The sequence below is a fragment of the Myotis daubentonii genome, chromosome 3, assembly GCF_963259705.1.
Source record: "Myotis daubentonii chromosome 3, mMyoDau2.1, whole genome shotgun sequence".
In the NCBI taxonomy this organism is placed as follows: domain Eukaryota; kingdom Metazoa; phylum Chordata; class Mammalia; order Chiroptera; family Vespertilionidae; genus Myotis; species Myotis daubentonii.
This window is the reverse complement of record NC_081842.1, coordinates 44,029,989-44,056,999: the sequence shown is the minus strand read 5'-3', so window position 1 is coordinate 44,056,999 and position 27,011 is coordinate 44,029,989. Positions and strand designations below refer to the sequence as shown.

Here is a 27,011-nt window from a genome sequence, read left to right as displayed (position 1 = left end):
TCAGCTCTTTGTGTACCTAGCTAGTCCCACAGGTGGATACCAAACAGGAGGGTTAAATGACAGATGACGGGAACCATGGGTTGTTGTGTTGTGGAGGAGCAAGGCGGGGTCAGCACTTGCAGGAACCTGAGAGTGAGCGCCCTCTTAAACTTTAAATTTTAGAGAGGGTTGCCCGAGGGGCAGAATAGGGGTAGTGGGTAGTTGCAAAGCAGAAAGTTCAGTGTTCAGCGGAAACTAGGGAGACGAGCAATGACTTGTGTCTGACTCCTCCAAGTGGGCCAGGGGATGGCAAACCTGGACTCGCTGGCAATTCCACCCATCTTCCATCGTCCTCCCCAATGGACTTGGGGGTAGGAGCAGGTAGCGGAGCCAATACAGAGAAAGAGAGGATGAGCGTTTGCAGAGCTTGGGGCTGGGGTCCGGGAAGCGGGGGGAGAGCCGCGACAGAGGATGGGCGTCGGTGGGTTGGGAGCCGCCGGGCGGCGGGAGGCGGCGCCGCGCTCGCATTGGCCCAGCGGGCGCCCCTCCTCGCGGGGGCCGGGCGCGCGGGGAAAGAAGCGCTGACTGCGGTGGGAGGCGGCGGCGACCCTGGCACCGAGGAAGCATGGCTGAGTATTCGCGGTTGCGGAGCTGCCTGGCGCTGATTCGCCTCCGAAACCCACCGCTCAACCCAATCAGGTAACGGGCTCGGGTCGCCTCCAGAGTGGGTTCGGCGAGGCTGGACTCGCCGGCCTGCGGTGCGGGCTCTGACTCGCCCCGGCTGATCTGAGAAAGACCCAAATGGTACGCGGACGTATGCCAGGGCCTTTTACAGAGGTTGCCTTGGTTAATCTTCGCAGAGAACTCCCGTTCCCGTTTCACTGGGAAGGAAAGGAAGGAAACCGAGGCTGAGAGGCAGGCAGATGGCTACGGAGTAGGGGAGCTGGACGGGAACCCGTCTGCCTATGCCAACTTCGTGCTGAGCGCTCCTCCTTGCCTGCAACTTTGACTCCGCAGGCCTGCTTTCTATTCCAAAGGTCTTCGTGCAAAGCTGGCTGGACCTTGATCCCTCACTTCCCAATCTCCAGTCGAGGCCACCCACTAAAAGCGTTAGGAATCCGACAGTGTGGCTTCACCTCATACAAAAATAAATAAAGGCCCCATTAATGCCAACGCAGTGAGGAAAGGAGAGTTGCGCCCTGGCCCAGAAATGCACAAGTCTCCTGGTAGTTTCTAAACCTCCAGTCCTTAGTGCTTTAGCAGAAGATGCCTGTCAGCGTAAGCCTAAGTAGCATTTTCTGAAAAACTGTGCACTTCATCCTCTTTCATTCCATCACGAGTACCTTTTCGGTTAAACTTTGTAACCCAGATTTGTGCAGTGCTGTCTCTATTACTTTGAAAAGTGAGATTAATGCGCTTTTATGAAAATTAATGAAGTTATTTTATAGGTTTGATTCTTCCATATCTCTGAAAAGAGTATAGTGATCGGCCCTAGGAAAAAGACAAAAGACACCCCTCCACAGGAAATAGGATTAGCAGAAGTTATAATTTAAAGGACTCTATAAAATATAGAGAGAAAGACCTTTGTTTAAATTCTCATCACATGCTGCTGGAGCAAAAAGGGACTGAGATGAGGAGACCTGCTAATTTTAACTGAATTTTCATCCTGTCATCAGATTTGATTTTATCATTAGTATTAATATTTATTCTTTTTAATATGAATAATTGCATTTAATAATACAAAAGAATTGCAGGAGTAAAACCACACAAGGATGACATGTTCACTTACTTGCCATTCTCAGAAGAAAGCAAAATATTCATTATTTTGGTTTTGATGAAGAAACACATCAGCAATATGATTACATATACGTTTTGGACTTGTCTGTATTCTGATTAGAATTATTAGATATTAGAACTGCCTACCTCAACCTCTGCTCCGAATGGGAAACCATGACCATCAGGAATCTGAGGGGGAAAGTTCCACAGTCTTAATACCCATAGCTAGAAATATTTTCCTATAACAATTTTTAATGTTTAATGTATTTAATCCACTGTCACCCACCTTGCAGGAGAAATGTTAGCATCTACCTCATAAAGTTGTTGTGATGTTGAAATGTGCCGGAGGTTATAAATTGGCATTTAACAGAGGTTAATTATCATTGTTTCTATTCATCAGAAGCCTGTTACAACCCCTACCAACAGGCCCTGCTGTTCAGGAATCATTTCAACTTCATGGAGATTTCTCCCTCTTGGGAATAAATACTTTCTTGCTTTTTTTTTTTTCTTTCTATCTGCATCTGAAGTTCTGTTTTAAGTAGAGTATATATTCCGGAATGTTCAACCAGAAAGGTTCCCAATTTTTCTTCTTTTGCTTTGTATTTTTCTTTCCCCTTCTTTCCTTCCTTCCCTCCCTTCCTTCCTCCCTTCCTTCCTTCCTCCCTCCCTCCCTCCCTCCCTCCCTCCCTCCCTCCCTCCTTCCTTCCTTCCTTCCTTCCTTCCTTCCTTCCTTCCTTCCTTCCTTCTCCCTTCCTTTTCCCCTTCCTATTTCTAATTTTATGTGGAAAATTATCTCTTCCTTGCCCACTGAAAGATTCTTATTTTAATATTATTTTGGCCCAAACAAATAATTTAAATCCTTCTTTGCTAATTTAGTCAGCTGTTTTCTTCAATTCAGATGAATGCCAACCCTCTTTACAAATTAGTCTGATTACTAGACCTGTCTCCCAACACACTTTTTTTTTTTACTATAATTCACTCAGTAAGAAACCCCATGTTTTACATTGCAACCTAAGACATACAAATACAGAACTGAACACAAAGTTTCATGAAATAAAACTTATCCTTACTTGTCATATAGCTTCATATATTCTATTTTCTGTTCTGTTTCTTTGTTTTAAAAAGAGTGCTCGTCACAAGCCACAAACCTCACTTGATGACATTTGGATTTAAAAAGAAAATACACTAAAAAAGACCTCCTATAGTCACAGAAGCTATAGGAGGTCTTTTGGTCAGCACTCATGAAAAGTTATCTTTACTCTAGACTCCATTTTTCCATACCTGACAATATTAAGGGGAGAAAATAATTTCTTAATCTCTGGAACCTTGACGTTGCTACCGGCCGTGGTCCCTTTCACTTGGCTTGACGCTAGTAAAGCCGTATCTGTTACAGCCATTTTCCGTTTTCTTTTCTCCCCTGTGTTTGATTTTTGCAAAATTGACAAGAATATTAGAAATAAAAGAGCAGGGGTTAAGTGACATGGGAAAAGCCAGCCTCTTCTCAGTGGCACTGATGAAGTTCATTTGGGCTAATTTTGTAGCCATCGTTTACCCAGAAGGAAATACATGCCTTTTGGACTTCTTAATACTATGGATGGTTCAGAATCTGTTTTTCTTAGCAGATTTGGTGTCTAATTAACCATCAAAAGCAAGAGGTTTTGTTAAATAAAAAGTAATTAGGGAATTATCTTATTTTCTTTATTCCCTGAGGTTTTAACTCAGAGTTGCTGGTCTGAACCATCTGGCTTTTTGAGAAATTCATGATTGTTTTTCATTTTGCATTCATATTTTTCACCCTGTATGCTCAAGAACAGACATTTCACCCAGACTACTCAGAATTCCATGGCAGAACAGATTAGACTCTGGTTCTATTATTTTTCCTCGAAGCAATTCCTCACCAATTTTCCCAGGTTCTCCTCCTTCACCATCCCTTGGCACTAATTGATTCCCTGCTTCTTGACATAATTCTTTTCTCTTGGCCTTTGTGACTTTGGGCTGCCTTAGTACTGAGTCACTCTGCGGGGCCTCTCCCACTTCTTAAAGAGGGTGTATCCAGAAGATCTACTTTCACTTCTCTTTTCTTTCCCGTTGGCAGGCATTGAATCACGCAAGGCTTTAACCATCTTCTCTGTTGATGACTCCCTCATCCACTGAAACTTGACAAAATCTACTACATGTCCTTTCTTTCCCTGACCTTGATTTACCTGCTAAATTAATGTTGAGGATTAGGTTTGACTGTCAGTGACAGAAAACTCAAAGTAGTGGATTAAACAAGAAAAAGTTGATTTCTCTCATAGCAGTGTCCTGGAATGGTACGGCTGCTCCACAATTGGGGACCCCAATTCTCTTTCTCTTTGCCCCGCCATCTTCAATATATGGTCCCACCTCTTGGTCCATGCAGGCTGCTCCTGATCTAACCATCACCTTTTCATTCCTGCCAAGAGTAGGGAGGGAAAAAGAAAAAAGTATACCTCGTCCTTTAGGACTCTTCTAGAAAATTGCATATGCCAAATCTGCTTCTATCCCATTGGACACAACTTAACGCCTTGGGCTAACCTTACTGCATAGCAGGCTGGGAAATGTAGTCTTTATGTTGGGCAGCTATGTTTTCAGCTAAAAACCATGTTTACTACTGCTTTGAAGAAGGTGGGGAGGTAGGGATATTTAAGGTAACTTGCAGCCTCTGCCACATCTGTTTCTTTTAGAGTATTTCAGTTTTCTTATATTTTGCCATTATGACAAATTGAAACTCCCCTATGAACTTTCACACACTTTCTTTGTGTCTATTACAGCACTCATCTTAGTGTGATCTTTTGCTGTGTATATGTTGTTCTCCCTGGGGTGTTACAAACACCTTTCACTGTATCTAGAAGATGTACAATAGTATTTTTAAATTGATTAGCGCTGATTCTAAGTGTTCAAAGTTATAGCGGAGTGCAGAAAAATGCTATTTTTAAAAGTTCAGTGCTCAATTCACTATAAAAACTAGAGTTTTTATCCATTGTGTATGTGTTTAATTTTTCATTGTTAGGAAATGGAAAATCTCTGAATTGGTAGAAATTTATTTCTGACTAATGCTTTCATTTTTTTTTTTTCTTTTAGCATAGCTGTCTTCAATGGATTAAAAGAGGGACTACAGAAAGCTATAACAGACCCTACAGTAAAAGCCATTGTGATTTGTGGAGCAGATGGCAACTTCTCTGCAGGTACCAGTACCTAACCCTCTCCTATTATCTCTGGAATGCAGCCTCAGATTGATATGGCATAAGCTGTCCTTATGGGTAATACCCTAGTGTGGGTAATGGATATGGGAGACTTGAGTGGGAATGAGAAACTGTAGAGAAAGAGACTGTGGAATTACAAGAGAGACCTAGAGAAGAGTTTGACTTTATTCTCTTTTATGTTGGATTGGACCTTTGTAAGATATTTAGTTGTAGACTTGATAGCTGTAATACCTGTTTGTATATACCTGCTGGTATATACCTGCTCTATATATCTTCACCCTATGTGAATTTGAGCAAATTCCTTTAATCTTCTGACTTTCAATTATATTATGGAATTGTACACTTGAAACCTATATAATTTTATTAACCAATGTCACTCCAATAAATTTATTTAAAAAATAAATCAATCTCTCTATTTTTAAATAGTATTTTTAAAATATATTTTTATTGATTTCAGAGAAGAAGGGAGAGTAGAGGAAGAGAGAGATAGAAATATCCATGATGAGAGAGAATCATGGATCAGCTGCCTCCTGCATGCCCCCTACTGGGGATTGAGCCTGAAACCCGGGCATATGCCCTTGGCCAGAATCGAATCTGTGACCCTTCAGTCCGCAGGCCGACACTCTATCCACTGAGCCAAACCAGCTGGGGCATCAATCTCTCTATTTTTAAATTAGATACAATAATATCTATCTTGATAGGTTTTTGTGAGATTAAGTGAGATAACATTTCTGAAAGCCGTTAGTGCAGAGCCTACATGTAGATGTTTAATAAATGTTATTTTTTATTTCACACAGTCTTAAAATGAAATTCATTTTTCTTCTGCTAATCACCTATCTTGGTGATCATGACACTTTTCACTGGGTTATTCCTTGAAGATCCAAAAGTGTTAACAAAAAATATGGCACAAGTATCTGAAATGGTGATTCAGTGATATTTGTGACATCTGTCCTCTTTTCCCAAATGAATATATTATACCCTTTGACAAAGTCACATGAATAGGAGGGTTTATGTAATCTTACTGTAGCTAGAGGAATTTAATATACTAGTATGTTAATGATAGCGTGAGAAGAAACATATATTGGAATTATGACAACAGATAAATATAAATATGATACCCATAATAATTATCATTTATCTTGCCTGCTATGTACCAGGACTATGTAGGTTATTTACTAATAATGAAAATAGTATTTTTCACTTATTATATTTTAATCCTCAATAAATAATATAATCTCTATTTATAGCTGAGAATGCTGAACCTGAGAGAGATTAAAATAATACGATAGACATAAACCAGCTATTAAATAGCTTATTCAACTCTTTGAAAACTTATGACATGGAGAAAAGGATCAGAATTATGGGGAACTTGATATTTCTTTGTCAGTAAGGAAATAAAGGGTGTTCCAAAATTCACGGAAGAAGTAATTTTGATAGAAAACACAGGTCTATAATTAAAAAATGTAAATTTTTTATTGATTCGTAAAGTATACAGTATAGGGTTATATATGGAATAGCATATCGGGTAAATGGCCTCCACGGCTTTGCTGGCACATACGCACTCTTTGAAATTTTCCATGACCGTTTTGCATAAATGTGGCTGAATTTTGATGAGGCTCATTTTCATCTTGATGGCTTGGTTAATCGACAAAATTGTCGCATTTGGGGTTCAGAAAATCCACGAGTGATTGTTGAGAAACAAATGCATCCACAACGTGTCACTGTTCGGTGCGGATTTTGGGCTGGAGGCATCATCAGACCATTCTTCTTCGAAAATGCAGCTGCTCAGGCAATAACAAAAGAGTGCGTATGTGCCAGCAAAGCCGTGGAGGCCATTTACCCGATATGCTATTCCACACATAACCCTGTACTGTATACTTTATGAATCAATAAAAATTTTACAATTTTTAATTATAAACTTGTGTTTTCTATCAAAATTACTTCTTGCGTGAATTTTGGGACACCCTTTATAAGAGAGAGAATGTAGTTCAAGTTTAGGGCAGAAAAATATTCTTCTAGAAAAGCATTAAGAATTGTACGATTTGACTTAGTGGATTTATTTAGAGCAATGTACCCAATAATTGCAAAATAATACATTTTTCTAAAATCTTCAACATTTACAAAAATTGACTAGCTATTGGAACATGAAAGCTAGTCTCTAAATTTTCACTTAGAATAGGTTCTCTGACAACAATGCAATTAAACTAAGCATCAATAACAAATATATAACTGGAAATTCTCATGTTTAGAAATGAAATTGATCTCTGAGTCAAAGCAGATATCATAATAGAATTTAGAAAATATTTTGAACTGAATGATAATGGAAACACAACATATATAACAACAAATACAGCTAAAGCAAAACTTAGCAGAAATTTTATAGCCTTATATAATTCAGGAAAGAAAAAAGACAAATGTAATGAGCTAAGCATCTGTATCAAGGAACTAACAAAACAAGCAAGCAATAAAATAGATCCAAATGAAGTAGAAGGAAGGAAATAATAAAGAGGAGAAATTAATGAGATAGCAAACAAATGTGAATCAAGAAGATCAACAATGTCAGAAATTAGTTCTTTGAAAGATTAATAAAATTGACAAACCTCTGGAGAAGTTGATCAAGAAGAGGCAAAAAATATGACAGTAAAACAATGTATATAAGAAATTACCAAAGTGTTATCACTGCAGATACTGTGTAGCAAAGATAATGAAGACATTATGAACAAATAGAAGACTATGTAGCCCACCAGAATTGACTAAGGAAGAAATAGAAAACTCAAATAGATTGGGGTTAGTGGTTGGGACCTCGGTACTTTTCATTGATACAGAAAAGATTTTAAGGTCAATGAAAATGAAAGGAAAGTGAAGTGGAGTTAATGGAAGATATACTCCAAACAATTGGTAGGCCAGTCGAGAGAGAGAGAGAGAGAGAGAGAGAGAGAGAGAGAGAATGAGAATGAATGGCCCGGCTGCCTAAGCTCACTGGGAAGTCAGAGAAAAGGGGGCCTTGTAGGCAAGTTAAGGGGGTTAGCCCAGGACGAGACGAGCTGCTGCTGCCCATTGCTCCCCTGGTTGCAAGTCTCATGGGGTCCCCTAGAGGTTGGGAGATACATGCCAGTGGGGGAATGGACTGGACATGCTCCTTGGAGTGGAGTGTGCCTTGGGTCCTTTTTCCTGAGCATATTTATTCAATTATCGCAGGTGGAAATCTTGGGGGAGGTCTCAGGTTCAAGTACAGATATCTGCAAGGCCATTCTTCCATGAAGGCTCTAGGGAAGAATCCTTCCTTGCCTCTCTAGCTCCTTTCGGTTGCTAACAATTCTTGGTTGCCCTTGGCCTGTTTCTGCATCACTCCCCTTTCTACCTCTGTTTTCCTGTGGCCTTCTCCCCTGTGTCCAAATTTTCCTGATCCTAGATAGATCCACCTTAATCCACTATGACCTCATTTGGAAAGACTCTATTTCCCAAAACAGGTCACATTCACTTGTTCGGGAAACATCATTCAACCCAGTACACTTCCCAACTCATGTTTTGAGGCTAGCATAACCTTTATACCAACACCTGTCAAGGACAATATGAAAAGCAAAATTATAGGCCAATTTAATTCATAAATACAGATATAAAAATCGTAAACAGTATATTTTAAAATTGAATCTAACATATATAAAAATGTAATATATCACTTTTATCCTAGTACTATCAGATTGGTTAGACCTTAGAAAATTAATGCAGTTTCAGCTTATTAAAAAGATTAAAGGAGAAACAATCATGGGTGTTTCAATAGATGCAGAAAAAGCATTTGATAACATTTGACATGCATTAAAGATAAAAATTCTTAGTAAACTAGGTATAGAAACGATATGTCTTAAGCTAAAATATTCAATTTTAGAAACCTACAGCAAACATCAAACAAAATGGTAACTTGGCAAGTTTCCTTATGAGAAAAGCACAAGACAAGGCTGGCTGCGATCCCCATTTGTGTTTGATTTGACATTGTGTTCTAGCCCTGGCCAGCCCAGTAAGACTAGAAAAAAAAAAAAAGAGGTATTAGGATTGGAAAGGAAGAAACAAATTTTATTATCCAGATGATCAATATGATAGTGTTTGTAGAAAAATTAAAGATATCAGAAAATTATTAGTATTAATAAGAGAATTTAGCAATTTTTCTGGTTTAAAAATCAATTGCATTTTTATATGCCAGAGATAGTTAAAAAGTGAAATCACTATACTCTTCTCTGTGCCTTGATTTCTCTACAATTAGGATAATAATACTAACCTTGTGTAGCAAGTAGAAGAAGGTATAACATTTAAGAATGTGGGCTGTGGTCAAATTGCCTGAGTTCAAATCCTTAGCTGGTTGATTAATGTATAACTCACAAATGTGTATGCATTTTACCCTGAGACTTACCAATTATTAGTTATATGTTTGAACTAGTCACTTAACCTCTCAAAGCCTTAACTTCCTTACCTGTATAATGGGGATTGTCATGCTACTCAATGTAGGTGTTAAGAAAATTACACGAGACAACTTAGCACTATGCCTGATGTATTTATCCAGTAAGTATTAATTGCTATTATTACATGAAAAAACCATTTAAATCTAAAGTTATAGGCATGATAGGCTTGAGATTCACTTGAAATTCCTCGTTTCTCTAGAAACAAAGAAATCTAAATAATAATGATAATTCTAGAAATATGATGAAATATGGTGGGTTAGTGAAAAGGAGCATGATCCCTGAATTGATATTAGATGAGGAGCAGGTAGAAAAATGAAAAAGAAAGACAAATAGACTGAATATGAAATTAACTCGTATCAAGCTTAATGTTTTCAAAGAATACTTAATGTTATAGGGAAAGAGCTCACTATATACCTTTATGTGAAAAAAAAGGAAAATATAAAATAATATATGTTATAGTGAACTTCCATTTAATTCTCACATCAGTCATTTAAGTAGGTATTGAGATAAAGGTTAAGTAACTTACTCAAGATCCCAAAGCTATTTATATATGTGCATTGGGGAAAAGAACTAAGAATTCACCAGATATTTCATTGTTATGTCTGTGGTGATATTTGGGGTGATCTTTAGGTTCTTTATAATTTTGTGTATTTTTCAAATTGTCCATAATGTATGTTATTTTTATAATCACGAAAAGCAATAAATGTTGTTACTGTTATTGATAATAAAAATCTACAACAGAAACATAATTCTAAGCTGGTTGATTACAAATATGTATGCATTTTACCGAGACTTTCTATTGTAATAACTCATGCCTGTAACAAAGAAATGGCTTGAAATTGCTGTGAATGGGATTAGTGAGCAGTATCATGCAAAAAATGGAAGGGGATGATTCAGTCTCAGAATAATGCTGGTTGTAGGAGAATCTCTATTCCCTTTCTATAGAGCGTGGCTATAGGGTTAAGCCTGGGACTGACCTATTGGCAAAGCCACAAACAAGTCCCAGCTTAGAGGGCACAGCCCTCTTAGCATAATTAGGTTTGACGTTATGACCTCCCTAGATCTTATCTGGGTAGCTAATGAGCTATGGGAGGTGCAGCAAGTGCTGCCAAAACAAGTGAAACTCACAAGAACATTGTAACTATTGTGACCACTACCTTGTTTATCTCTGACTATAAAATAAAGGCTCAGCTTGCTGTTTGGATCTCTCTCTGTGGCCTCAGCCAGGCACAAGATGATCCACCTAGACCAGCTGTGGGCAAACTACAGTCCGCGGGCCGGATCCGGTCTGTTTGAAATGAATAAAACTAAAAAAAAAAAAAAAAAAAAAGACCATACCCTTTTATGTAATGATGTTTACTTTGAATTTATATTAGTTCACACAAACACTCCATCCATGCTTTTGTTCTGGCCCTCCGGTCCAGTTTAAGAACCCATTGTGGCCCTCGAGTCAAAAAGTTTGCCCACCCCTGACCTAGACCCAGCTTATTCTCTCTGTTTATCTTTTCTACATCCTTCGCTGCCACCCCTCAGGCTCACCAACCCTTGGCTGTGCTGGCTCGGCACAAGTGATGTCCACCGCGGGGCCCGAGTTTAGGGGAACTGTAGTTGTCAGGTGAAAGGATGCTCCAGTGAAGCACGTGCAGAGACAAAAAGGGAGGTAAGGAGCGAAGTTTAGTGATATAACTAGGTGTAAAACATGGGAAATTCAGGATCGCAGGAAAAGAATTTATATGTATCCATGCTTCAGCACAGGGCTATTCTGTGAGGTATTAACAGCTTTTCGATTTGTTGGATTTTTGTAAGTAAAACCTGCCCATAGTTTCTTGAGGAAAGAAAGGTAAATGTAGAGGCATGGGAGAAGGTAGGAAAACAACTTAGAGATCGTCATATAGTAGAAGGTCCAGGGAAAATTCCTCTGTCTACTTTCAGTATTGTTGCAAAGATTTGTCTCTCACCTGGAGACTACTTAGTATGGAAGTACTAGAGGCCCGATGCACAAAATTCATGCAAGAGTAGGCCTTCCTTCCCCCGGCTGCCAGCACCAGCTTCCCTCGGGCACCCAGGACCCGAGCTTCCCTTGCAGCCCCAGCTTTGTCCGGAGGGACATCTGGTCAAATTAGCATATTATGCTTTTATTATTATAGATTATATTCATGTTTGTGCTGACATTGGACCAGCCTATGTTCGGGGAATAGTATTAGCAGCTGCATTAAAGAAGATGTTACTCAAAAAAAAAAAAAAAGAAGATGTTACTCGCTGGTCAGCGGAAAAAGAAAGGGGGCTGGGCTGCTTTAACTGTGACAGCCAATCCCCCTAGGCAGGGAAACTTCAAGCGGAGCCAGCCCCGGCCCCACCAAACAGTAGGGGCCTTATCCTTAATCCCACTGCAGCCTTTCCACCTGGCTCAGTAAACCTTTATCATGCCACCCCGGGAAGTGCAGGATTGCCAAGTTCTTCCTTGGCAATTGATAGATCAGGACTCAGGCAATAGCAGAAAGTGCCAATCCTACTCTTAAAATGCAACTATAAAAATACAAAAAAGGGGGAGAAGAATGTTATGTGTTACAGCAGCCGAAAGGCATCGGACCTCCAGTGAAATAGCCTCTGCCGACTTAGCCCGGTGGAAGGGTGCACAAACCAGCCAAGAGTTTTACCAGATCTAGTAATGATGTGGGGAAGAGGTTGTGTTTTGTATCTTTCCAGAAGGAGCAGTGCAGTCAATTTGGGTGCCAGAGCGTTACGTGTGTCACCACAGTGGACCCAGAGAAGCTCCTTGTCCCATCGTTCTAAAGACTGAGAGTTTCCCCGATGACAGCAAAGCGGAAAAAAGAAGAAAAGGAAGGCTATGCAAGGGACTGAAGTGCCAACATGGGGTCAGCTGAAGAAGTTAAGAACTGAGGCCCAGCAGATGGTAGAAAAGCAAGAAGTGGAAGCTACTCCCTCAATCATGTTTCTGGCTATGCTAGCATTGGTTAGCTGCCAGTCTTCTGCAAGGTCTTGCGCAGCCAAGTCCGAAGACTCTGAGTAAATCAGCAAAAGAAACTTCCATTTAGTAGAAAAATGTTACTGTGGTTTGATTTCTCACTTATTGCTGTGTTGCATTGGCATTGTTTGGTTATTCTTACTAGTTTTAAAATGTTAACACATTTGCATTGTTTTGTTAATAGGCAGAGCTTTATGTTTAAGTTTTAAAATGTTAACATGTCTGCAGTTTGGGTTTTGCAATGGCATTGTTTTGTTAATTGTTTTAATAGCCAGAGTTTTGTTCCTGTTGCTTAAGTTTTACTTTATAGTAGCTTAAAAATAAAAATAGGGTGAGATGTGGGGTGTGGCTATAGGGTTAAGCCTTGGACTGACCTGTTGGCAAAGCCACAAAGAAGTGGCTTAGAGGGCACAGCCCTCTTAGCATAATTAGGCTTGACCTTATGATGCTCCCTAGATCTTACCTGGGTAGCTAATGAGCTATGGGAGGTGCACAAGTGCTGTCAAAACAAGTGAAACTCATAAAAACATTGTAACTATGGTGACCACTACCTTGTTTACCTCTGACTCTAAAATAAAAGCTCAGTTTGCCTCTGGATCTCTCTCTGTGGCCTCAGCCAGGCACAGGAAGATCCACCTAGACCCAGCTTATTCTCTTTGTCTTTTCTACATCCTTCGCCGCCCTCCCTCAGGCTTGTGGAACCCTTGGCTGAACTGGCTCAGCACACCTTTCTTCGAGCTTTTTAACTTTTCTAAAGGTAGAATTGCTACCTAGCATATGGAGAGACAGATTTTAGAAGATTACAGGATTCCTAAAAAGATTTGAGAATTTTCTATCAATCTACGTTTTCCAGCTATTTTTGTTCTTTTACTGTGTCTCCACCTAAAAGATTAAGTGTTTCATGGCTTTAAAGAGGTCTGAGATTCCTTAAAAATTATCTGGTACCTTATTGTTATGTAACAAAGCCCACCTCTTTCTCAACTCTCTTTTCCTTATCTTTGTGTCCTTAGGTGCTGATATCCATGGCTTCAGTGCTCCTGTTAATTCTAAGTTCACATTAGGAAATTTAGTAGATGAAATGCAGAGAAGTGAGAAGCCCCTGGTGGCAGCAATCCAAGGCATGGCTTTAGGAGGCGGACTAGAGCTGGCCCTGGGCTGCCACTATAGGATTGCCCATGCAGAGGTAACAGCTGGGTTCCATGTGGGATTGGAATGTGGGGTTTTTCTTTAGGGCAAGCTCTGAATTTAGTTATAAGCATCCAAGGTGATCATTTTAAATAGTTAGCTTACTGGTTGACAAATCTTAGGCTTTTCTAGCATGGATGCTCAGCTATTGTGCACCAGTTCAGTGATACTGGTTGTTAAAATCTTGAAATACTCTAACCACAGAGCAACCGGCCAGGGCTCTTTGACCACTTTTAAATGGCTAGAAGTGGCATATGATAAGGACTGAAGCTCACCCTCTTAACAGTATTGAGGTTGCTGACTCTATTCTCCTCCTTCTCCTCCTCTTTCTCCTCCTCCTCTTTCTCTTCCTCCTTTTCTTCCTCCTCTTTCTCTTTCTACTCCTCCTCTTTTTAAATTTACTGGTTTAAAGTGTACAATCCAATGGTATATTACTATATTCATAGAGTTGTGCAACCATTACCAAAGTTTATTTTATTTATTTATTTATCTATTTATTTATTTATTTATTTTTAATCCTCACCCAAGGAAATTTTTCCATTGATTTTTAGAAAGAGTGGAAGAGAGAGGGAAAGACAGAGAGAAACAGTGATGTGAGAGAAACACGTCGATTGGTTGCCTCCAATATTCCCTTGTATGTGTATCCACATTTTGTTTATTCATTCATCAGTTGATAGACATTTGGGTTTTCCTACTTTCTTAGCCTTAATGAGCACTGTGGAAATTTGCATACAAGTTTTTCTGTGGACATGCTTTAATTTCTCTTGGGTATATACCCAGGAACGTAATTGCTGGGTCACATGGTAACTGTGTGTTTAACTCTTGAGAAACTGGCAAGTTGTTTTCCAAAGTGGCTGCACCATTTTTCCATTCTCACCAGCAATGTATGAGGGTTTTGTATTCTCCACATCCTCTCTTACACTTATTATTGTCTATCGTTTTTATTGTAGCCATTCTAGTGGGTGTAAAGTGGTATCTTGTAGTTTTGATTTGTATTTCCCTGATGGCTCATGACATCAAGCATCTTTTCTAATGTTTCGTGGCCCAACTGTAGCTCTTTTTTCTGAGAATGTCTATTTAGATCCTTTGCCCATTTTTAATTGGATTATTTGTCTTTTTATTATTGAGTTGTAAAACTTCTTTATATAGACTAGATATACAATTAAAAAAGGTTCTTTCCCATTCTGTGGATGTCTTTTTACTTTATTGGCCAATTGGATCTTTTAGGACTCTATAAAGTTGTTTCTGGAGACTATTATTTTTGTTGACCAAGACAGGTCATAATAGAGTCAGAAAAAAAATGTGTAAGATGCTAAGGATGTGTTTCAACATAAAGACTTAGGGGACAACACAGCTCTTTTTATGCTGTTAATTAAATTAAATGAGAGGGTATGCAGTAATTTGCCTTGTAGCAACTCTTGCTGAATTCTATGAAACAATGTTTTTGAGAGTTTGGGAAATCCAGGGGAATGCTCATTTTTACCCTCTATGTCATCTCATTCAATTGACCGTCATGCCTTTAAACTTTGATAGGCTCAAGTTGGCTTCCCAGAAGTCAAATTAGGACTTCTTCCTGGTGCAAGAGGATCCCAGCTTCTCCCCAGGCTCATTGGAGTTCCTGCTGCCCTTGATTTAATTACCTCAGGTCAGTATAAACCCTGCCAGCAGTTGTCTAGGTCAATATGGGGAACTGGAATAGGACTTAGAAAAATCTCGGCTTCACCATTCCATACCTATGTGATCTTAAGAGGATACTTCAACTTTTTTTAACTGTCAATGTTCTCACCTATAAAATGGAAAGAATACCTTCTCTGACAGCTTCTCAAATGTTACCTTGAAGATCAAATGTGATTGTCTTCTAAATTAAATATATACAAACTGCTAATCACATTGAGGTGTTTTTTTTTCATGGTTATGTCCTCTTTCTTTTTTAAAAAGAATTCTTTATTGTTGAAAGTATTACATATGTCTCCTTTTCCCCCCATTGATCTCTCCCTGGCCGCTCCCCCCCCTCCCCCGCCCCCAACACATGCCCTCACCCCCTGTTGTCTCTGTCCATTGGTTATGCTTATAGGCATGCATACAAGTCCTTTGTTTGATTTCTCCCCCTTACCCCCACCCTCCCTTACCTTCCCTCTGAGGTTTGATGGTCTGTTTGATGCTTCTATGTCTCTGGATCTGTTTTTGTTCATCAGTTTATGTTGTTCGCTATATTCCACAAATGAGTGAGATCATGTGATATCTTTCTTCAACTGGCTTAGTTCACTTAGCATAATGCTCTCCAGGTCCATCCATGCTGTTTCAAATGGTAAGAGTTCTTGCTTTTTTACAGCAGTGTAGTATTCCATTGTGTAGATGTACCACAGTTTTTTTAATCCACTCAATGAGGGTTTTTTTTAAAAAAAAAATAGACATTTTTTATTGATTTCAGAGAGGAAGGAAGAGAGAGAGGGGGGGCTAGAAACATCATTGCTGAGAATCATTGATTGGCTGCCTCCTGCACACCCCCTACTGGGGATTGAGCCCACTACCTTGGCAGGTGCCCTTGACCGGAGTCAAACCTGTGACCCTTCAATCCACAGGCTGATGCTCTATCCACTGAACCAAACCAGCAAGGGCAATGAGGGTTTTATTATAGTTCCAGTGTCTACTCATAGACACTTTTCTTCACATAGGGTATATTATATTCAGATCTAATTTATAAATTTTATTATAAACTGGAACTAAAACCAGAATTTTCCAGGAAAGATTTCAAGTTTTAGTGTGGAAATGACAATTTTTCATTTCCCAAGTATTAACTATAAATTTGTTCTCTTTTAATAGGGAATGTAAATATTGAAACACTGGAAAACATTTAGAGGGCCTAAATTTACACAATACCATAAGATACATAAAGATATTTTCAGTTGAGATAAGGTTGGAAGAAAGAACATATACAACTATTAACTCTAAACAGGTATAAATAATTATGAGACCTTGGGTCAGTCACTTTGCCTTTTTGTGCCATAGTTTTCTTATTAATGTGGGTAATAATAGTATCTGCCATCTTTACAGTGTGGTAAAGATAAGTTAGTACAATGTGCTTAGAATAGTCCTAGACATGGTAATGACTTCATAAATTTCAGCTATAGATTATTATTATTGTCCTATCTGTCTTCTTAGTTAAGAGGAGATTTTAGTAAAAATAAGATGAGGGGCAATAAAAAATAAGATGAGGATATTGGTAATAGACTTCAAGAAGGTGTTTTAGAATCAAAGACCTGAGTTTGAACACCAGTTCTACTACAGTCAAACAATATGCCTTATACACGTTAAATTTTATTCATTCATCCAGCAGCTATTATTAATCTTCTCTCATATGGCAGGCCTCGTTCTAGGCATTAAGCCTGTAGCAGTGAATCAATGCAACAAATATTTCTGCCTTCATGGAGATTATATGGAGAAAAGAATGACAGTTACTATCTAATCTAATAATAGACAAACGTGGTAATTGACCATAACTCCGCTATGCTTCCCATTGGCTAACGGGATATGCAAATTAACCCAACCAAGATGGCAGCTGGCAGCTACGCAGCTAAAGCGGGCAGGAGGCTTGCTTGCTCCAGTGATGGAGGAAGCCAAGCTTCCGCCCTGCTGCGGCTGGGCTCTGAGCTCCACTCTAAGCAACAAAGTTGCAATTATAGATAAACAAACCCCAGATGCCTGCTTTCAGCAGGCCATGGCCTGGGAGCTGGAGCGGCAACAAAGTTTCAATTATAGAAGGTAAATAAATCCCAGAATAAAAAAAAAAGAAAAGGAGAGGCTGGGAGCTTCAGTTGCCGGCTTGGCCAGCCTGAAAACGGCCCTCAGTCCCTCACCCAGACTGGCCAGGCACCCCAGTGGGCACCCCCACCCTGAAGGGGGTGTGGCCAGCCTGAAAACAGCCATCAGCCCTCATCCAGGCTGGCCAGGCACCCCAGTGGGAACCCACACCCTAAAGGGGGTGTAACCAGCTGAAAACAGCCATCAGCCCCTCACCAAAGCTGGCCAGGCACCCAAGCGGAACCCCCACCCTGATCCGGGACACCCTTCAGGGCAAACCAGCCAGTCCCCACCCGTGCACCAGGCCTCTATCCTATATAGTAAAAGGGTAATTTGCAAACTGACCCTAACAGCAGAAAGACTGGGAATGACTGGTCACTAAGACACACACTGACCACCAGGGGGCAGACGCTCAATGCAGGAGCTGCCCTCTTGTGGTCAGTGAGTTCCCACATGGAGGAGCTCTGCTCAGCCACAAGCCAGGCTGATGGCTGCCAGTACAGTGGTGGTGGTGGGAGCCTCTCCTGCCTCCTCAGCAGCGTTAAGGATGTCCGACTGCAGCTTAGATCTGCTCCCCGCTGGCAAGTGGACATCTCCCAAGGGCTGCCGGGCTGCCAGAGGGAAGTCTGATTGCCAGCTTAGGCCCAATCCCCCGAGGAGCAGGCCTAAGCCAGCAGGTGGTCATCCCCCGAGGGGTCCCAGACTGCAAGAGAGTACAGGCTGGGCTGAGGGGACCTCCCCCCTTAGTGCACAAATTTTTGTGCACTGGGCTTCTATATATATAAAAGCCAAGGAGCTGGAATGCTGGAATGACTGGAATGACCAGAATGACTGGTCGCTATGATGCACACTGTGGCGGCCAACTGCCCCTCCCTCCAGTTGGCCCCCCCCAATCTCCCATGGCCCCTCCCCCAGCCAGCCTGGCCCCCGATCACCCCCTCCCCCCCTGCCCACCCTGATTGGGAGCGGGGCCTGCCGGCCTGGTAGACAAGCAAGTGGAGATGTCAAGTAGACAGTTGAATAGACTGGCCTGGATTTAGGAGTGAGGTCTTCTGAACTCTCAGCCTCCGTTTTCTCATCAGTAAAACAAAGCAATTCTGAGGAACAATGAAGTTACATGACATGCTTCTGTCACATAGAAGATTTTTCTAAATGGTAACTGTGGGGAGCAGAATAATAATCCCCCAAAGATATTCACGTGCTAATCCCCAGAACCGGTGAATATGCTACCTTACATTAAAAAGGTACTAATGTAGCCCGGCCAATGTAGCTCAGTGGTTGAGCATGAACTTATGAAACAGGAGGTTAGGGTTCAGTTCTCGGTCAGGGCACATGCCCAGGTTGTGGGCTCAATCCCCAGTGTGAGGTGTGCAGGAGGCAGTGGATCAGTGATTCTCTCTCATCATTGATGTTTCTACCTCTTTCTCCCTCTCCCTTCCTTTCTAAAATCAGTAAAAATACATATTTTTTTTAAAAGGTACTAATGTGATTGAATTAGGGATCTTCAGTGGAAGATTAGTTTTTATTTTCCAGGTGAGTCGAATTTATCACAAGAATCCTTAGAAGAGGGAGGCAAGAGGTCAGAGAAGAGAGCAGCTACTATACGGATACCTTTGTAGACGGAGGAAAGGCCGCAAGCCAAGAAGTGTAGGCAACCTTGCAGTGGTTCTCAACCTTCCTAATGCCGCGACCCTTTAATACAGTTACTCATGTTGTGGTGACCCCCAACCATAAAATTATTTTCATTGCTACTTCATAATTGTAATTTTGCTACTGTAATGAATCGTAATGTAAATATCTGATATGTGGGATGTATTTTCATTGTTACAAATTGAACATAATTAAAGCATAGTGATTAATCACAAAAACAATATGTAATTATATATGTGTTTCCGATGGTCTTAGGCGACCCCTGCGGAAGGGTCGTTCGACCCCTAAAGGGGTCGCGACCCACAGGTTGAGAACCGCTGCTCTAGAGGCTGGAAAAGACAAGAAAGCGATTCTTCCTTAAAGCCTCCAGAAGGAACGCGGTTCGTTCTGCTGAGCTCTTTTAGACTTCTGACGTCCTAAACTAAGATCACACATGTGTGTTGTCTTCCGATGCTATGTATTTGTGGTAATCTGTTATAGCAGCAATAGGAAACCCCTACAGTAGCTGTAAATAATGATGATACTAAAAATCTTTCTTTGTTTGGAAATTTTTTTTTACTAAGAAAGGATGTTAAAAATAATTGTCACTAAAAGATAAAGATTCCTTACTGATGGAGGGAAAAAAACACCTACAAGTGTTGCAGGAGCTGATCCCATACAAAATTAATAAGCAAATAGATTTGGATTAAATTAATAAATAAACATATTCTGATCTTCTGAAATCCAAAAGAGAGGTAATTCTGGAAAGTGGATCGATGGCAGCACCAACTATTGCTTCTCCACAAGTCCCTTAAAGTGCCAGCTGAAAACGACCGCATCTTTAGCAGTGATCACAAAAGATGTGCTTGAACACATTGCAGTTCATTCCCTGATGTTCTCTGCCCAATCAGGTGACAAGAACTGCAGTGCCCTGTTCTTTCTGCTTTTACTTTCTAGGTCAAGTCCTCCTTGTTCACGGAACAGCACAGAAAGCCAACCCTCTCTTAGAGCTGATCCCCAGCCCTGATGGGATTCTTTGTGATCATTCATGGTACGGGGATGCCCCCAGATCTCTAGACTTTGATGAGACTCCTCTTATTATCTAGAACACCCGGGGAGTGCACTTTTATCCTGCCTGCCTTTAGGTATAGGTGAGGTTTCTCTATATTTTAACAAGGTGTTGAGGGTAAGTTTTACACCCAGGGATCCTAGGCAGCAATAGTAAGTATCAGCAAATTTCATTTCATGGTCAAAACAAAAGAACCAGACAAACCGAAATCTCAAAACTAAACCCCAAATCTAAAGCCTATGGAAATATTGTGGCATAAAAATGAAGCCTAAATGTGAGCCTGATGAAACAGATTTTAAAAAATTCACATTATGACAAAATAAGAAAGAAAATAGTTTATTAAACAGGAATACCCTGTTTAAATTCAAAACATTAGCCACAATTATTTCTTTTTGAAGCAACAAAAACAGATGTCATAGAACAGACAACAGAATCAGCAAAATGGAGGATAGAGACACATTTATAGAATTCAGAAGAATTTAACAAAAAGACACATAAAATGTAAATGAAGGTAGAAGACATGGAAGGTATGTAATAGAGGTCTGTTATGAATAATAAGAGCTCCCAAAGCATGAAGCATGAAGGTGAGAAATAACCAAAGGAAAAAATAGAAGAATTTTTTCAGGAACTAGAATCAGAGATTGTATTTTAGCAAGCACACCATTTTCCTGGGAAACTGATGAAGCAATATCAATGCCTGATACATTTTGGTATAGATTTTAAACTTCCAGGAAATAGAATCATGTAGCCTTCCCAAGGATAAGAACAAAATGCAACAAAAGGTTACTTTCAAAATAACTTCAATCACTCCATCAACAGATAAATGCTAAATGTATGGAACATTCATATATTAAGATGGTCTGCAGTCTTTAAAATGATCATCTAAATTAAGAGTTCTTAAAGTGTGATTCAGGGACTGATGGGTATTGCTGAGACCACTATGAAGTCAGAACTATTTTCATAGTCATTGGCCATTACTTGCCTTTCCTACTCTCATTCTCTCCCATGTGTACAGTGGAATTTTCCAGAGCTTATTGTATGCCATCTGACATCAGAACAAATTGAATGCAGAAGTAGATATGAGAACCCAGTGGTCTTCTATTAAGCCATACATGAAAGAAATCTGCAAAGATATATAACAACTAGAGGCTTGATGCACAAAATTTGTGCAAGAGTAGGCCTTCCTTCCCCCGGCTGCCGGCACCAGCTTCCCTTTGGCACCCGGGACCTGGGCTTCCCTTGCAGCCCCGGCTTTGGCCGGAAGTTAGTCTGGAAGGACATCTGGTCTAATTAGCATATTATGCTTTTATTATTATAAATGACACTCTTCTCACTAAATTTTTAACAATTTGAACACAGTTATTTTGCATAAAAATTTATTTATGTTAACATACAATAAAAAGCATTTTTAAAGTTCTCAGTTTTAATTTCTAATACAGTAACTATTGATAGAAATAACCCATGTAAGCAGAAGCTCTTTGGACTGCTCTGTGATTTTTAAGAATGCAAAGGGGTCCTAAGACTAAAAAGTGTGAGAACTGTTAATCGAAATTCATATGTTTTGACACGGAAACAACAATACAAAACTATATACAGGATCCAAATTCCTCCTCTTATAGAATATGAAAGGGGAGTTAGAAAAACTCCCCATGCTTTAAAATTATTAAATTTCTTATCATCAATAAATTAAGTTAAAATTTGTTATAATTTGTGATGGTATGAAAAGGCACACATTTAAGAAAATGAACTATTTTAAGTATCCAATGTAGAATTTATAAGAGAATGCTTACAATCCAACATGAGCTTATTCCGCAAAATAGGAAGGAAGCAAAGAAGCATAAGATTTAAGAGGAAGTTGTAATACAGCTGACCTGTGAACAGTGTAGGGTGCAACCCCCATGCACTTGAAAATCCATGTGTAACTTTCGGCAGCCCCCCAAACTTAACTACCAGTAGCCTGCTGTTGACCAGAAGCCTTACCGATAATATAGTTGATTAATACATATTTTGTGCATTATATGTATTACATACTGTATTTTTACAATAAAGTAGGTGAGAGACAAGAAAATGTTATTAAGAAAATCATAAGAAAGTTAAAATACACTTATAGTACTGAATGTATTTGTTGAAGAAAATCCCTCACAGATCAAACTCATGTTGTTCAAGGGTCAACTATAGAGGGAAGTGAGTATATAAATTCCAAGTTTACAGAAATTAAAGCATGTGGGCAAACACTGAGGAATTTGTGGCCCTGTTTTCAGTATTAAGTCCGAAAGGCAAGAGTATTTTGGGGAAAATCAGGAAGAAATCTGGCTTATTTGACAAAAAGAAATGAAGTGAACTATGACTGGCCTTTTTCAAAGTTTGGCAATTTTTAGAAATATCACTTTTTAGCATGATGAGAAGAGATAAAAACAGTAAGAATATGATGGATTTTGACTTGTGTAGAAGAGGTCACAGTGAATTAGAAGAAAGCTAACATTAGAATTATACAGCTATCTTTTTAAGTAATCTGTACAATTTTAGGGGGACTTTAAAATGACATTGGGAAAGGGTTCCATGGAGGAAAATTTTTCTAAAGGTCGGAAAGAAGCCAGGAAAATACAGGAAAACATTGAGATTACCCAGCAGGGAGAAGTCTCCTTATAGTAGCTCTAGGCAGGGCTCTTATTAGAGCCCATTGGACAGTGGTTGTGCTCTACACAGAGGGCAGCACAAGAAGAAACAAGCTGAAATCTCAGCCTGAGAATTTGGGTTGTTTATACAGAGCTGGGTCTTTAGGTCCTTGGCAGAATAAAAGCACCTGGAATCTCATTGACTCTGTCAGTAGAGCATTGGTACTCCTCTGCTTTTGTGAAATCCACCCAAAAGAAATCATTAAAGCTGAAGGAGCCCTGGCTGGTTTGGCTCAGCGGTTAGAGCGTCAGCCTGGGGACCGAAGGGTCTCAAGTTTGATTCCCTCTCAAGGGCACCTACCTCGGCCCTTAGGGGTGCATGTGGGAGGGAATCAATCGATGTATCTTTCTCACGTTGATATTTCACTCCTCTCTCCCCCCTTCTCCCTCCCTTGCACTCTCTCTAGAAATCAATGGAAAAAATATCTTCCAGTGAGGATTGTTAAAAAAAAAAAAAGCTAAAGGAATTTTCAGTCCATCAGTGGGTAGTTCTTGTTACCCCTGGTTAGTTGCCTCAAAGATCCTTTTAGTGCTCAGGTTCCCTCCCTCCCTCCCTTCTTTCCTTCCTTCCTTCCTTCCTTCCTTCCTTCCTTCCTTCCTTCCTTCCTTCCTTCCTTCCTTCTTTTTTTCTTCTTAGGAAGCTGATTCACTCACCCCTCACTCTAGTGATTTTATACACAGGAGACTTGACCCCCGACGCCTCTCCCCCTCTCCCCACCACTCTCCTCACCCCAGGAGGAAACCTGGAAGCCTGTTTTCAAAGGCAGTTCCAGAAAACTGTCCAAATATTGCTGTTACAGAGTGATCCATGCCAAAAGTTTTTGACTGTCTATCTGATCAAGACCCATTTGTAGCTCTTGGAAGCACTAATAAGAACCAGGCACGGAGGGTTTGTCTCAGAGATGGCATCTACCAACACTGTCTACAAGAGCAGCAAAGACCGTGGAATTGTTGCCATCAGTACTGATTTGATGATCACTTTTCAAAAGGAAGATGGTATTGGCAGAAAAGCAAGGAATGTGTCAAACTTCTGGAACCCCCTAGAGGTGCCATTCTGTACTGGAGGCTGCCAGAGCCACCACTGGACACTGGATGTTCCTGGCACCACCGCCAGACACCAGATGTACCCCCCGAGATGTGAGATTTAAGCAGCGGCTGTTGCTTAGTGTCACTAGCTCCTGGACTGAAGACCCTTAGTAGAGCACTCCATTCGCCAGCCTTGGTGTCATGGGACACACCCTAGCTGCCTAGGGTGTGAGGGCTCAAAAGCTCAGACAATAGTGATTCCACAAGCTAATGAGGTATCAAGATTCTGGGTGGCCAAAAAAAAAGTGATGGAAGTTCACCCCAGTTATCCTGTGTAACTTCTTAAAATTGAGTTGAGGGAGGGAGGGAGAGAGAGCGAGGGGGGGGAGAGAGAGAGAGAGAGAGAGAGAAAAACATCCACCAACTGCCCTGACTAGGAATTGAACCTGAAACTTTGGTATATGCCATGACCAGGAATTGAACTCACCACCTTCTGGTATACGGGATGACACCCCAACCAACTAGGGCCTGTGTAATTTTGATTATAACTTATATAATGTCAACTTAATACATTTTTCCTCTGTCTGCCCAACCATATTTATCTTCGGGCACTGTCGTGTGTGTGTGTGTGTGTGTGTGTGTGTGTGTGTGTGTGTGTGGTCTGTAATCAATGACAGCCTTTGGTGCATATGATATGAGATACTAGTACTACTCTGCTACTACCTCTATGATTATAATTTAAAACAATCATCTCTTATATTTATATAGAGATCTATAGTTTATAAAGTGCTTCTATAGATATTATGTCTAGAATAAAGAGAGAATATGTTATATTCACTTAGTACTCAGAATTACTAACGTAAACATAATTATTCCCATTTATCAGCAAGGAAATTATAGTCCTAAACAGTTCTTTATGGTAACACAAATAGTAAGAGATAGTGCTGGAGCTTGAATCCACATTTTCTGGTTACCCCTTCAGTGATCTTTCTACTACAGCTGTCATTTATTTTATTTAACAATAGGTTTATATTCAGAACAGAGGCCCTCCCTGCTTTTGCTTTAATCTCACATTGTTCTGTGACTTGTTTTGTTTTGTTTCAGGAAGACATGTTTTGGCAGATGAAGCACTCAAGCTGGGTATTCTAGATGAAATTGTCAACTCAGACCCAGTTGAAGAAGCAATCAAATTAGCCCAGAGAGTTTTAGGTAAGGAGATAATAAAAATAGCCCCACATTGGAAACAAGCTATATGTCTATTTTAAGAAACTCCTTAAATATCTTCTGGTACACCCAAGTGATGCAATATGACACAGCTTCAAAATGAATGAGAAACTATGTATTGAGTGCCATGGTATGAGTGCCATGATATCGTATATTAAGTGTAAAAAGCATCACTGTGTATAGTGATTTACCATTTGTGAAATAAGAAAGAGGGGATGGGATTGAATGTTTATATGGGGAGAATGGATATATGTAACTGTTTGTGTATAAAATATTTCTGTAAGGATTCATAAGAAATGGCTAATGGTTGTCTCTGGGAATGGGGCTGGTCAGCCAGAGACACAATTGGAAGGAGACTTTTTGTTTACTAGAGGCCTGGTGCATGAATTCATGCACAGGTGGGGTCCCTCGGCCTGGCTGGCGTTTGGAGCCGATCGGGGGGGACAGGCCATGGGAGGTTGGCCCCAGCAGCAAGCTCACCAAAGCTGATTCTGTGAGGAATCGGGCTCCCTCCTGCCTCCTGTCTGGGTCCAGGGTGCGGGTGAACCAGATTTGGGGCTGTCAGGGTCCCAGCAGCAAGGTCTGGGTCAGTGCGCGGCACAGCTACCGGCCGGTCATTCCAGTCGTTCAGTCGTAATGGTCGCTTAGGCTTTTATATATACAGATTCTTCCGTACCTTTTGAATTTTTATTAAATAAATGCATTTTCTATTAAGAAATACAATTAAAATTAAAACAAGCAAATAAACATTTCAGCAAATAGAAGACAGGCTCTATAACTGACCACAATAAAACCGTGGTTCTGTTTCTGTGAGCTATGTTTTCTCTCTCATTGGTTTCTCACTGTACGGAGTCATGCCATCCTTTAAGAGTTCTTTGGTGTGGCACTCCTCAAGTTTTTCTTTCCTTTTCTAGCTGTTTCTTTTTAATGTATGGAAGTTGGCAGCAAGATGGAGAGGGTTAAAGAGTGTTAGAAAAAATAATTGGAAAGAGTGCTGGTTATAGGCAGAGCAGGGCGTTCATCTCGCTACTTGGTGGCAGTCAGTGGCTCGGTGTCATTCACAGGCATTCTTTTGAAAAAGTCATTCTTTTGCTGACCCTGGTAGGGACCAAACACTTTTCTGAAATAATCATTCTTTTTGTGGCTCTAGCCAGTTACTGTCAATGCAATAAGAAAAGCTTGAACTGGGGAGGCCAGGGTCTGTGGGGGAAGAATACTGGCGACTCATAAAGAGAATCTGCAAGTCTTTGCCCAAATGGGAATGAGTTTCCTACTGTCTTTCTCTGCCTTCCAGACAGTCTTCAGCACATTTTCATCCCTGGCTTCATTGTGCCTCCTGAGAGGGCTTATTGTTGTGTTGGAAGTCACCTGGTTGGCCAGCAGCAAAGGCTATTTACATTTGGAGGTGCCTAAATTATTTTTCGGTTGGGGGCTTAAATAGACTGTTATTTACACCCGTGGTCTTAGTTTGTAAAGAACCCGATTTCAACAGAGAGTTCTTTTCCTGAACTGATTTCCTTAGATTCAGATTTGAGAGTTAAGTTCCTTCAAGAGGTAACGAGGATCATGGTCTAGTACATTTATAAAATTGTCTGTTTTCATCTTTTAAAATTGATTTCATTTTAAAAATTAATTTAGATGATAAGTTTTAAACAGGTTTTTTTAAAATTTATAAAATTTATAAAAGTCTACTCAATCTCAGTCCCATTACACAGTTTGTCCACTTGATGGCACCCAAATATTGAGGAGGAATCATCTGCTTTAAAACTTGGTAATTCACCTGTAAACAGTGGGGGAAATGGTTCTGGGCTTTGGACAATTATGTATAACTATTTCAAATTATAGCCATGAATGCTATTTAGAAATACGTAAAATTATTTGTGTATGAAAGTGTCTATAATATAAACTTACATATATTCTATAATTATAGTTGCATAAAATATGTATGAATACAGACAAAAAAATTTAAAAGAGATATGCAGA

At 40.1% G+C, this 27,011-nt stretch overlaps 1 protein-coding gene across 3 annotated transcripts in view; it reads left to right on the top strand.

Annotated features, from left to right (window-relative positions):
* Positions 1-511: 511 nt before the first annotated feature.
* The window catches only part of EHHADH (enoyl-CoA hydratase and 3-hydroxyacyl CoA dehydrogenase), a 52,013-nt gene continuing 25,513 nt past the window's right edge, over positions 512-27,011 (top strand). Inside the window, exons 1-5 of one of the 3 annotated variants that reach the window (XM_059687246.1) lie at positions 513-678; positions 4,858-4,961; positions 13,430-13,602; positions 15,138-15,249; positions 24,909-25,013. In XM_059687246.1, coding sequence (XP_059543229.1) covers positions 605-678; positions 4,858-4,961; positions 13,430-13,602; positions 15,138-15,249; positions 24,909-25,013 — 568 coding nt within the window. In that variant the 5' untranslated portion in view covers positions 513-604. Of the gene's footprint in view, positions 679-4,857; positions 4,962-13,429; positions 13,603-15,137; positions 15,250-24,908; positions 25,014-27,011 lie in introns of all 3 variants that reach the window. The other 2 variants (XM_059687247.1, XM_059687248.1) reach the window with 2 other exon arrangements.